We start from the raw sequence: 13,293 nt of genomic DNA on the forward strand, positions 1-13,293 counted from the left end.
GGAGTCAGCTGCCCACTTGTTCTTTCCCTTCTCGGGCTAAGCGTGCTAGGTACTCTGCATTGGGGATCTCCTGGCCAGTGGCTGTGCGTTCTCTTTAGCCAGAATATTGCTGTGTTGTCCAAACCTGCTTTCTGTTCTTTGACCACACAGTTGCGATCGCTCAAACCCATCTGATGTTTCTCTGGACCACTTAGTCTGTATATTATGGGTTTCTTATGATTATGTCCCTAAATATTTGTGTCTAAATGTTGCATTTTTTGATTGTTAGTGATACCAGATTTATGTTATTTTGTTACAGACCTGCAGCTTCACTGTGCCAGCAGTTCCCTGCGAGGAGAAAAAAGAATTGTGTGATTTCCAGGGGACAACAGCTACGGCTCATCCAGCCAAAAGCCCAACTGTTCCACCGAATCCGTACCGGAGGGTAGGGCCTCCTCACGCTCGCCCCCCTGCAGGAGCTCCGCCAGCCAGCCCTGCTCAGAAATTTTTGCCCACGGGGGTTCCTGCCATATGGCCACCACCACCGCCTGCTGGAGGTATGTGATTTGGTTTGTCAGGGAATTTTGTTTTTCTCTTCCTTGCACACTACAAAGACGAAACACTAGTTTGTTCATGAAATAGATGCTCACTTGACCGTGGCTCATCTACTCATGAGAGAGAAAGCAAAAGCCCAAACTGACTCTAATGCCATGTGAGTGAAGCATGACTTTTCAGATTGGGAAGGGAGCCAGCCAACCATAGACAGCCTTCATGTGAATGGAAGCCCACTCGCTTCCTTTTGCCCTCTTACAGTAACACGGGCATTATTTCACACTATATCAGTTGATAGAGAGCGGTTATGCTGGCTGCTACTGAAGATGATCCTAATTCCCATAGTCCACAAAAGGACTAGGTGAAATGGTCTTTCGTGAGTAGCTCCTGTGCGTTCCTAGTCTATTTACAACCTACTGATTGTAAGGCTGCTTTGATCATGTTTGGCCTCATAACTGCTGAATCTTTTGGCTTTGGTGGGTAACTTGGGATAAGAAACAAACAGACAGACAGCTGTGGGGTGGGTGGCGCTGGGGGAAATGGATTGCTTGACTCTTCTCCCCCACCATTCACAAAGACACAGGTGACTGCAGAATGAGTGGTCGTGTAAGAAATGCTGGGCAGAGCCCATGAACTGTCTTGTCTGATATCAAGACAAGTGCTTTGGAAATGGAAGGCCAAGGAAAATGAGTTTTGTCGGAGGGGGGCATGCGGGGAGGATATTTTCAGATACACGTTTGGATGCAGCCAAGTGTTTGCCCACCTTTCAGCCAGTCCTGCTTGCATCTGGCTAAGATGTCCCGAGCCAAACTACTGTTTTCCCATCACTCATTTCCTTCCACAGCCTCGTGGCGCTGTCTGAAGTTGGGCAATGTAGGTATGTGGGTTTCCGTGGTGAGTGGACAACAGGAAGAACTTGTGAAAGTCAACACAAAGTTTGAGAAGAGATTCGCTCAGGAAAGGCTGTGTATTGGCGTGGGAAGCATAAGGTTATCAGGTGGCAATATTGGGTTTCTATGGTGTTGTTGTCGGGTTGTACGATTTAACGGACAAGCATTATGACAGTGAGCGTGAGGGTCAGAGGTGATCTTGGACGCTTGGATCTGTGTGCACATGGCTGCGATGGCATGGCTTAAGAGGTGATGGCATCTCAGTGGGCACGTTGACACCCTGTATCGTTGGACACGCCATGGAATCTTTGCTCAGGAAGCCGGGGTTTTGGTAAGGTTTATTTTTCTGTACCTGAAAGGCAGGGCTACAGGCAGGAGGCACCAGGGGTGTGTGGGCTGCATGTTGGGTCTCTGGATTCTTGTGTTTGTTTGTTTTCTGGAGAGTAGTTGATGTTTAGGGGAGAGGTAGCAGAGTCACACAGAGCAAAACGTGACAAGAGAGCTTGCGTCCTCTGCCCGACTCCACAAAAGCCACAGCCCAAATCCGGGTCGTTCTGATGCTGGGAGCCAGGAGTATAGTGGGAGTTTGCCGTGTGTCTGCAGGGTGCGATGGCCTTGGACCCGCCTCTGCTGGTTTTCCTGGCTTGGAGCCAGCGAGCGGGATTAGAAAACAGAGCAGCAGCCAGTGCTCCCCATGGTGGCCATTAGTATGTTGGTGAAGACTGCACTTAATGGATATGAAGCATCTGATACCTTGTGCATTCCAAATGTGCCAGCTCACAGTCTTCACCATTCAGTGACCACATAGCGAGTGTAGGTGCGTTTCAGGAGGATGGATGTTGTCAGGTGTTGAGGAGCAACCTTGCTTCCATGTCACGGATGGAAGGCCAGGCACTATGAAGCCGGCAGTATGTTGAAGGAGATGATCAGGTTGAAATGTTGAGGTTCCAGTTGTCCTAGATGTGGGCTGTTGTGAGTGAGTGAGTGAGTGTGTGTGTTTTCGCAGGGTGGGGAGTTTGAGGGCTCTTAGTTTTCCACCTCTTCTAGCTGTCCAAGGGGCTCAGGTGTAGGTAAAGGTATGTGTGAGGCTCAGATTGATGTAGGCTTGGCGTGGTGTCAGTCAAGTACGAAATGGAAATGACTTGTAGGACAAGGATGTTGGCAAGTGTCCGAACTGATGGATCGTGGAGTCTGGTGAATCGGGAGAGGAGTGAGCCAGTGAGGATGCTGAGAGGTCGGGGAACTAACCCTTAGGTCCGAGCCCCAAGCGAGCTGCAGTGTGAGTGACTAGGCGAGAAGGCAAGGGAAGGGTCAAAGAGTTGTATTCCCAGGAGGGAGGTCTGAATGGATGTCCTCGGACCCTGAGCATTTCCCGATGGTAGAGTCCAGGAACACGTATTGCCCAGCGGGGGTGTCTAAGGTTGGCCAGTACTCATTGAAGGAAGAATGAGGAAGCAGGAACAGAATGGGAGGAAGAAGAGAGGTGCTACTCTGTGGACAACTTCTCAAAGCTGCTGCTGCAGCAGGTGGGTAGCTAAGTCCCAGCTGGAGAAACCTCAGCTTCATTTGGCTGTAGAGAATTTGGCAGAGCAGGAGATCCAGTGGCCTCGGGGTATTCTTGTGGCCATGGCTAAGGATGCAGGTGCCAAGCTGGCTTATGCACCGCCCTGGATGTGGGAGATATCACAGTGTCCCTTGTGATCCAGAAATGTCCCAAGTACAAAATAAGACCCTCGATGTTCATGGTTTCCTTTTATTCCTTTTCTTTCTTTTTAAGCATGTCTACTTCCCAACCCATCGTCTGAGCCAGCGTCGGACAGCAAACCTCACCAAGACAAGCTGGAGGTAAGTCCTGACAGTGTAATTTTACCCGTGTGGTGTGTGCGTGGGACAGAACGGACATGCCCCTGTAATTTGTTTTCTCCAGAAATCTGTTTCTTTTCTGAGTCGACACCTCTCAGGGAGTACACCAGTGTAGCAGGGGATTTGGTTTCCCCCTTTGGATTTACACAGGAATATTTGGACGTAATGTTTTGAGAGTCTACCTTGCTGAGTTTTTCAGTTTGGTCCTCCGCCACATCTGGTGTCAGCTGCCCACTTGTTCTTTCCCTTCTCGGGCTAAGCGTGCTAGGTACTCTGCATTGGGGATCTCCTGGCCAGTGGCTGTGCGTTCTCTTTAGCCAGAATATTGCTGTGTTGTCCAAACCTGCTTTCTGTTCTTTGACCACACAGTTGCGATCGCTCAAACCCATCTGATGTTTCTCTGGACCACTTAGTCTGTATATTATGGGTTTCTTATGATTATGTCCCTAAATATTTGTGTCTAAATGTTGCATTTTTTGATTGTTAGTGATACCAGATTTATGTGATTTTGTTACAGACCTGCAGCTTCACTGTGCCAGCAGTTCCCTGCGAGGAGAAAAAAGAATTGTGTGATTTCCAGGGGACAACAGCCACGGCTCATCCAGCCAAAAGCCCAACTGTTCCACCGAATCCGTACCGGAGGGTAGGGCCTCCTCACGCTCGCCCCCCTGCAGGAGCTCCGCCAGCCAGCCCTGCTCACAAATTTTTGCCCACGGGGGTTCCTGCCATATGGCCACCACCACCGCCTGCTGGAGGTATGTGATTTGGTTTGTCAGGGAATTTTGTTTTTCTCTTCCTTGCACACTACAAAGACGAAACACTAGTTTGTTCATGAAATAGATGCTCACTTGACCGTGGCTCATCTACTCATGAGAGAGAAAGCAAAAGCCCAAACTGACTCTAATGCCATGTGAGTGAAGCATGACTTTTCAGATTGGGAAGGGAGCCAGCCAACCATAGACAGCCTTCATGTGAATGGAAGCCCACTCGCTTCCTTTTGCCCTCTTACAGTAACACGGGCATTATTTCACACTATATCAGTTGATAGAGAGCGGTTATGCTGGCTGCTACTGAAGATGATCCTAATTCCCATAGTCCACAAAAGGACTAGGTGAAATGGTCTTTCGTGAGTAGCTCCTGTGCGTTCCTAGTCTATTTACAACCTACTGATTGTAAGGCTGCTTTGATCATGTTTGGCCTCATAACTGCTGAATCTTTTGGCTTTGGTGGGTAACTTGGGATAAGAAACAAACAGACAGACAGCTGTGGGGTGGGTGGCGCTGGGGGAAATGGATTGCTTGACTCTTCTCCCCCACCATTCACAAAGACACAGGTGACTGCAGAATGAGTGGTCGTGTAAGAAATGCTGGGCAGAGCCCATGAACTGTCTTGTCTGATATCAAGACAAGTGCTTTGGAAATGGAAGGCCAAGGAAAATGAGTTTTGTCGGAGGGGGGCATGCGGGGAGGATATTTTCAGATACACGTTTGGATGCAGCCAAGTGTTTGCCCACCTTTCAGCCAGTCCTGCTTGCATCTGGCTAAGATGTCCCGAGCCAAACTACTGTTTTCCCATCACTCATTTCCTTCCACAGCCTCGTGGCGCTGTCTGAAGTTGGGCAATGTAGGTATGTGGGTTTCCGTGGTGAGTGGACAACAGGAAGAACTTGTGAAAGTCAACACAAAGTTTGAGAAGAGATTCGCTCAGGAAAGGCTGTGTATTGGCGTGGGAAGCATAAGGTTATCAGGTGGCAATATTGGGTTTCTATGGTGTTGTTGTCGGGTTGTACGATTTAACGGACAAGCATTATGACAGTGAGCGTGAGGGTCAGAGGTGATCTTGGACGCTTGGATCTGTGTGCACATGGCTGCGATGGCATGGCTTAAGAGGTGATGGCATCTCAGTGGGCACGTTGACACCCTGTATCGTTGGACACGCCATGGAATCTTTGCTCAGGAAGCCGGGGTTTTGGTAAGGTTTATTTTTCTGTACCTGAAAGGCAGGGCTACAGGCAGGAGGCACCAGGGGTGTGTGGGCTGCATGTTGGGTCTCTGGATTCTTGTGTTTGTTTGTTTTCTGGAGAGTAGTTGATGTTTAGGGGAGAGGTAGCAGAGTCACACAGAGCAAAACGTGACAAGAGAGCTTGCGTCCTCTGCCCGACTCCACAAAAGCCACAGCCCAAATCCGGGTCGTTCTGATGCTGGGAGCCAGGAGTATAGTGGGAGTTTGCCGTGTGTCTGCAGGGTGCGATGGCCTTGGACCCGCCTCTGCTGGTTTTCCTGGCTTGGAGCCAGCGAGCGGGATTAGAAAACAGAGCAGCAGCCAGTGCTCCCCATGGTGGCCATTAGTATGTTGGTGAAGACTGCACTTAATGGATATGAAGCATCTGATACCTTGTGCATTCCAAATGTGCCAGCTCACAGTCTTCACCATTCAGTGACCACATAGCGAGTGTAGGTGCGTTTCAGGAGGATGGATGTTGTCAGGTGTTGAGGAGCAACCTTGCTTCCATGTCACGGATGGAAGGCCAGGCACTATGAAGCCGGCAGTATGTTGAAGGAGATGATCAGGTTGAAATGTTGAGGTTCCAGTTGTCCTAGATGTGGGCTGTTGTGAGTGAGTGAGTGAGTGTGTGTGTTTTCGCAGGGTGGGGAGTTTGAGGGCTCTTAGTTTTCCACCTCTTCTAGCTGTCCAAGGGGCTCAGGTGTAGGTAAAGGTATGTGTGAGGCTCAGATTGATGTAGGCTTGGCGTGGTGTCAGTCAAGTACGAAATGGAAATGACTTGTAGGACAAGGATGTTGGCAAGTGTCCGAACTGATGGATCGTGGAGTCTGGTGAATCGGGAGAGGAGTGAGCCAGTGAGGATGCTGAGAGGTCGGGGAACTAACCCTTAGGTCCGAGCCCCAAGCGAGCTGCAGTGTGAGTGACTAGGCGAGAAGGCAAGGGAAGGGTCAAAGAGTTGTATTCCCAGGAGGGAGGTCTGAATGGATGTCCTCGGACCCTGAGCATTTCCCGATGGTAGAGTCCAGGAACACGTATTGCCCAGCGGGGGTGTCTAAGGTTGGCCAGTACTCATTGAAGGAAGAATGAGGAAGCAGGAACAGAATGGGAGGAAGAAGAGAGGTGCTACTCTGTGGACAACTTCTCAAAGCTGCTGCTGCAGCAGGTGGGTAGCTAAGTCCCAGCTGGAGAAACCTCAGCTTCATTTGGCTGTAGAGAATTTGGCAGAGCAGGAGATCCAGTGGCCTCGGGGTATTCTTGTGGCCATGGCTAAGGATGCAGGTGCCAAGCTGGCTTATGCACCGCCCTGGATGTGGGAGATATCACAGTGTCCCTTGTGATCCAGAAATGTCCCAAGTACAAAATAAGACCCTCGATGTTCATGGTTTCCTTTTATTCCTTTTCTTTCTTTTTAAGCATGTCTACTTCCCAACCCATCGTCTGAGCCAGCGTCGGACAGCAAACCTCACCAAGACAAGCTGGAGGTAAGTCCTGACAGTGTAATTTTACCCGTGTGGTGTGTGCGTGGGACAGAACGGACATGCCCCTGTAATTTGTTTTCTCCAGAAATCTGTTTCTTTTCTGAGTCGACACCTCTCAGGGAGTACACCAGTGTAGCAGGGGATTTGGTTTCCCCCTTTGGATTTACACAGGAATATTTGGACGTAATGTTTTGAGAGTCTACCTTGCTGAGTTTTTCAGTTTGGTCCTCCGCCACATCTGGTGTCAGCTGCCCACTTGTTCTTTCCCTTCTCGGGCTAAGCGTGCTAGGTACTCTGCATTGGGGATCTCCTGGCCAGTGGCTGTGCGTTCTCTTTAGCCAGAATATTGCTGTGTTGTCCAAACCTGCTTTCTGTTCTTTGACCACACAGTTGCGATCGCTCAAACCCATCTGATGTTTCTCTGGACCACTTAGTCTGTATATTATGGGTTTCTTATGATTATGTCCCTAAATATTTGTGTCTAAATGTTGCATTTTTTGATTGTTAGTGATACCAGATTTATGTTATTTTGTTACAGACCTGCAGCTTCACTGTGCCAGCAGTTCCCTGCGAGGAGAAAAAAGAATTGTGTGATTTCCAGGGGACAACAGCTACGGCTCATCCAGCCAAAAGCCCAACTGTTCCACCGAATCCGTACCGGAGGGTAGGGCCTCCTCACGCTCGCCCCCCTGCAGGAGCTCCGCCAGCCAGCCCTGCTCAGAAATTTTTGCCCACGGGGGTTCCTGCCATATGGCCACCACCACCGCCTGCTGGAGGTATGTGATTTGGTTTGTCAGGGAATTTTGTTTTTCTCTTCCTTGCACACTACAAAGACGAAACACTAGTTTGTTCATGAAATAGATGCTCACTTGACCGTGGCTCATCTACTCATGAGAGAGAAAGCAAAAGCCCAAACTGACTCTAATGCCATGTGAGTGAAGCATGACTTTTCAGATTGGGAAGGGAGCCAGCCAACCATAGACAGCCTTCATGTGAATGGAAGCCCACTCGCTTCCTTTTGCCCTCTTACAGTAACACGGGCATTATTTCACACTATATCAGTTGATAGAGAGCGGTTATGCTGGCTGCTACTGAAGATGATCCTAATTCCCATAGTCCACAAAAGGACTAGGTGAAATGGTCTTTCGTGAGTAGCTCCTGTGCGTTCCTAGTCTATTTACAACCTACTGATTGTAAGGCTGCTTTGATCATGTTTGGCCTCATAACTGCTGAATCTTTTGGCTTTGGTGGGTAACTTGGGATAAGAAACAAACAGACAGACAGCTGTGGGGTGGGTGGCGCTGGGGGAAATGGATTGCTTGACTCTTCTCCCCCACCATTCACAAAGACACAGGTGACTGCAGAATGAGTGGTCGTGTAAGAAATGCTGGGCAGAGCCCATGAACTGTCTTGTCTGATATCAAGACAAGTGCTTTGGAAATGGAAGGCCAAGGAAAATGAGTTTTGTCGGAGGGGGGCATGCGGGGAGGATATTTTCAGATACACGTTTGGATGCAGCCAAGTGTTTGCCCACCTTTCAGCCAGTCCTGCTTGCATCTGGCTAAGATGTCCCGAGCCAAACTACTGTTTTCCCATCACTCATTTCCTTCCACAGCCTCGTGGCGCTGTCTGAAGTTGGGCAATGTAGGTATGTGGGTTTCCGTGGTGAGTGGACAACAGGAAGAACTTGTGAAAGTCAACACAAAGTTTGAGAAGAGATTCGCTCAGGAAAGGCTGTGTATTGGCGTGGGAAGCATAAGGTTATCAGGTGGCAATATTGGGTTTCTATGGTGTTGTTGTCGGGTTGTACGATTTAACGGACAAGCATTATGACAGTGAGCGTGAGGGTCAGAGGTGATCTTGGACGCTTGGATCTGTGTGCACATGGCTGCGATGGCATGGCTTAAGAGGTGATGGCATCTCAGTGGGCACGTTGACACCCTGTATCGTTGGACACGCCATGGAATCTTTGCTCAGGAAGCCGGGGTTTTGGTAAGGTTTATTTTTCTGTACCTGAAAGGCAGGGCTACAGGCAGGAGGCACCAGGGGTGTGTGGGCTGCATGTTGGGTCTCTGGATTCTTGTGTTTGTTTGTTTTCTGGAGAGTAGTTGATGTTTAGGGGAGAGGTAGCAGAGTCACACAGAGCAAAACGTGACAAGAGAGCTTGCGTCCTCTGCCCGACTCCACAAAAGCCACAGCCCAAATCCGGGTCGTTCTGATGCTGGGAGCCAGGAGTATAGTGGGAGTTTGCCGTGTGTCTGCAGGGTGCGATGGCCTTGGACCCGCCTCTGCTGGTTTTCCTGGCTTGGAGCCAGCGAGCGGGATTAGAAAACAGAGCAGCAGCCAGTGCTCCCCATGGTGGCCATTAGTATGTTGGTGAAGACTGCACTTAATGGATATGAAGCATCTGATACCTTGTGCATTCCAAATGTGCCAGCTCACAGTCTTCACCATTCAGTGACCACATAGCGAGTGTAGGTGCGTTTCAGGAGGATGGATGTTGTCAGGTGTTGAGGAGCAACCTTGCTTCCATGTCACGGATGGAAGGCCAGGCACTATGAAGCCGGCAGTATGTTGAAGGAGATGATCAGGTTGAAATGTTGAGGTTCCAGTTGTCCTAGATGTGGGCTGTTGTGAGTGAGTGAGTGAGTGTGTGTGTTTTCGCAGGGTGGGGAGTTTGAGGGCTCTTAGTTTTCCACCTCTTCTAGCTGTCCAAGGGGCTCAGGTGTAGGTAAAGGTATGTGTGAGGCTCAGATTGATGTAGGCTTGGCGTGGTGTCAGTCAAGTACGAAATGGAAATGACTTGTAGGACAAGGATGTTGGCAAGTGTCCGAACTGATGGATCGTGGAGTCTGGTGAATCGGGAGAGGAGTGAGCCAGTGAGGATGCTGAGAGGTCGGGGAACTAACCCTTAGGTCCGAGCCCCAAGCGAGCTGCAGTGTGAGTGACTAGGCGAGAAGGCAAGGGAAGGGTCAAAGAGTTGTATTCCCAGGAGGGAGGTCTGAATGGATGTCCTCGGACCCTGAGCATTTCCCGATGGTAGAGTCCAGGAACACGTATTGCCCAGCGGGGGTGTCTAAGGTTGGCCAGTACTCATTGAAGGAAGAATGAGGAAGCAGGAACAGAATGGGAGGAAGAAGAGAGGTGCTACTCTGTGGACAACTTCTCAAAGCTGCTGCTGCAGCAGGTGGGTAGCTAAGTCCCAGCTGGAGAAACCTCAGCTTCATTTGGCTGTAGAGAATTTGGCAGAGCAGGAGATCCAGTGGCCTCGGGGTATTCTTGTGGCCATGGCTAAGGATGCAGGTGCCAAGCTGGCTTATGCACCGCCCTGGATGTGGGAGATATCACAGTGTCCCTTGTGATCCAGAAATGTCCCAAGTACAAAATAAGACCCTCGATGTTCATGGTTTCCTTTTATTCCTTTTCTTTCTTTTTAAGCATGTCTACTTCCCAACCCATCGTCTGAGCCAGCGTCGGACAGCAAACCTCACCAAGACAAGCTGGAGGTAAGTCCTGACAGTGTAATTTTACCCGTGTGGTGTGTGCGTGGGACAGAACGGACATGCCCCTGTAATTTGTTTTCTCCAGAAATCTGTTTCTTTTCTGAGTCGACACCTCTCAGGGAGTACACCAGTGTAGCAGGGGATTTGGTTTCCCCCTTTGGATTTACACAGGAATATTTGGACGTAATGTTTTGAGAGTCTACCTTGCTGAGTTTTTCAGTTTGGTCCTCCGCCACATCTGGTGTCAGCTGCCCACTTGTTCTTTCCCTTCTCGGGCTAAGCGTGCTAGGTACTCTGCATTGGGGATCTCCTGGCCAGTGGCTGTGCGTTCTCTTTAGCCAGAATATTGCTGTGTTGTCCAAACCTGCTTTCTGTTCTTTGACCACACAGTTGCGATCGCTCAAACCCATCTGATGTTTCTCTGGACCACTTAGTCTGTATATTATGGGTTTCTTATGATTATGTCCCTAAATATTTGTGTCTAAATGTTGCATTTTTTGATTGTTAGTGATACCAGATTTATGTTATTTTGTTACAGACCTGCAGCTTCACTGTGCCAGCAGTTCCCTGCGAGGAGAAAAAAGAATTGTGTGATTTCCAGGGGACAACAGCTACGGCTCATCCAGCCAAAAGCCCAACTGTTCCACCGAATCCGTACCGGAGGGTAGGGCCTCCTCACGCTCGCCCCCCTGCAGGAGCTCCGCCAGCCAGCCCTGCTCACAAATTTTTGCCCACGGGGGTTCCTGCCATATGGCCACCACCACCGCCTGCTGGAGGTATGTGATTTGGTTTGTCAGGGAATTTTGTTTTTCTCTTCCTTGCACACTACAAAGACGAAACACTAGTTTGTTCATGAAATAGATGCTCACTTGACCGTGGCTCATCTACTCATGAGAGAGAAAGCAAAAGCCCAAACTGACTCTAATGCCATGTGAGTGAAGCATGACTTTTCAGATTGGGAAGGGAGCCAGCCAACCATAGACAGCCTTCATGTGAATGGAAGCCCACTCGCTTCCTTTTGCCCTCTTACAGTAACACGGGCATTATTTCACACTATATCAGTTGATAGAGAGCGGTTATGCTGGCTGCTACTGAAGATGATCCTAATTCCCATAGTCCACAAAAGGACTAGGTGAAATGGTCTTTCGTGAGTAGCTCCTGTGCGTTCCTAGTCTATTTACAACCTACTGATTGTAAGGCTGCTTTGATCATGTTTGGCCTCATAACTGCTGAATCTTTTGGCTTTGGTGGGTAACTTGGGATAAGAAACAAACAGACAGACAGCTGTGGGGTGGGTGGCGCTGGGGGAAATGGATTGCTTGACTCTTCTCCCCCACCATTCACAAAGACACAGGTGACTGCAGAATGAGTGGTCGTGTAAGAAATGCTGGGCAGAGCCCATGAACTGTCTTGTCTGATATCAAGACAAGTGCTTTGGAAATGGAAGGCCAAGGAAAATGAGTTTTGTCGGAGGGGGGCATGCGGGGAGGATATTTTCAGATACACGTTTGGATGCAGCCAAGTGTTTGCCCACCTTTCAGCCAGTCCTGCTTGCATCTGGCTAAGATGTCCCGAGCCAAACTACTGTTTTCCCATCACTCATTTCCTTCCACAGCCTCGTGGCGCTGTCTGAAGTTGGGCAATGTAGGTATGTGGGTTTCCGTGGTGAGTGGACAACAGGAAGAACTTGTGAAAGTCAACACAAAGTTTGAGAAGAGATTCGCTCAGGAAAGGCTGTGTATTGGCGTGGGAAGCATAAGGTTATCAGGTGGCAATATTGGGTTTCTATGGTGTTGTTGTCGGGTTGTACGATTTAACGGACAAGCATTATGACAGTGAGCGTGAGGGTCAGAGGTGATCTTGGACGCTTGGATCTGTGTGCACATGGCTGCGATGGCATGGCTTAAGAGGTGATGGCATCTCAGTGGGCACGTTGACACCCTGTATCGTTGGACACGCCATGGAATCTTTGCTCAGGAAGCCGGGGTTTTGGTAAGGTTTATTTTTCTGTACCTGAAAGGCAGGGCTACAGGCAGGAGGCACCAGGGGTGTGTGGGCTGCATGTTGGGTCTCTGGATTCTTGTGTTTGTTTGTTTTCTGGAGAGTAGTTGATGTTTAGGGGAGAGGTAGCAGAGTCACACAGAGCAAAACGTGACAAGAGAGCTTGCGTCCTCTGCCCGACTCCACAAAAGCCACAGCCCAAATCCGGGTCGTTCTGATGCTGGGAGCCAGGAGTATAGTGGGAGTTTGCCGTGTGTCTGCAGGGTGCGATGGCCTTGGACCCGCCTCTGCTGGTTTTCCTGGCTTGGAGCCAGCGAGCGGGATTAGAAAACAGAGCAGCAGCCAGTGCTCCCCATGGTGGCCATTAGTATGTTGGTGAAGACTGCACTTAATGGATATGAAGCATCTGATACCTTGTGCATTCCAAATGTGCCAGCTCACAGTCTTCACCATTCAGTGACCACATAGCGAGTGTAGGTGCGTTTCAGGAGGATGGATGTTGTCAGGTGTTGAGGAGCAACCTTGCTTCCATGTCACGGATGGAAGGCCAGGCACTATGAAGCCGGCAGTATGTTGAAGGAGATGATCAGGTTGAAATGTTGAGGTTCCAGTTGTCCTAGATGTGGGCTGTTGTGAGTGAGTGAGTGAGTGTGTGTGTTTTCGCAGGGTGGGGAGTTTGAGGGCTCTTAGTTTTCCACCTCTTCTAGCTGTCCAAGGGGCTCAGGTGTAGGTAAAGGTATGTGTGAGGCTCAGATTGATGTAGGCTTGGCGTGGTGTCAGTCAAGTACGAAATGGAAATGACTTGTAGGACAAGGATGTTGGCAAGTGTCCGAAGTGATGGATCGTGGAGTCTGGTGAATCGGGAGAGGAGTGAGCCAGTGAGGATGCTGAGAGGTCGGGGAACTAACCCTTAGGTCCGAGCCCCAAGCGAGCTGCAGTGTGAGTGACTAGGCGAGAAGGCAAGGGAAGGGTCAAAGAGTTGTATTCCCAGGAGGGAGGTCTGAATGGATGTCCTCGGACCCT

General features: G+C 49.7%; 1 protein-coding gene across 1 annotated transcript in view; it reads left to right on the forward strand.

Annotated features, from left to right (window-relative positions):
- LOC121155648 (nascent polypeptide-associated complex subunit alpha, muscle-specific form-like) overlaps nt 1-13,293 on the forward strand; it is a gene marked incomplete at its 5' end in the record, with an annotated part of 67,529 nt that overhangs the window by 14,312 nt on the left and 39,924 nt on the right. The window contains 7 exons of the mRNA XM_040979092.1: nt 299-536; nt 3,199-3,266; nt 3,802-4,039; nt 6,702-6,769; nt 7,305-7,542; nt 10,205-10,272; nt 10,808-11,045. Of these exons, the coding sequence (XP_040835026.1) occupies nt 299-536; nt 3,199-3,266; nt 3,802-4,039; nt 6,702-6,769; nt 7,305-7,542; nt 10,205-10,272; nt 10,808-11,045 (1,156 nt within the window). The remainder of the gene's footprint in view (nt 1-298; nt 537-3,198; nt 3,267-3,801; nt 4,040-6,701; nt 6,770-7,304; nt 7,543-10,204; nt 10,273-10,807; nt 11,046-13,293) is intronic.

Source organism: Ochotona curzoniae, unplaced genomic scaffold (genome assembly GCF_017591425.1).
Source record: "Ochotona curzoniae isolate NIBS_2020 unplaced genomic scaffold, NIBS_Ocur_1.0 contig_296, whole genome shotgun sequence".
Taxonomy (NCBI): Eukaryota; Metazoa; Chordata; class Mammalia; order Lagomorpha; family Ochotonidae; genus Ochotona; species Ochotona curzoniae.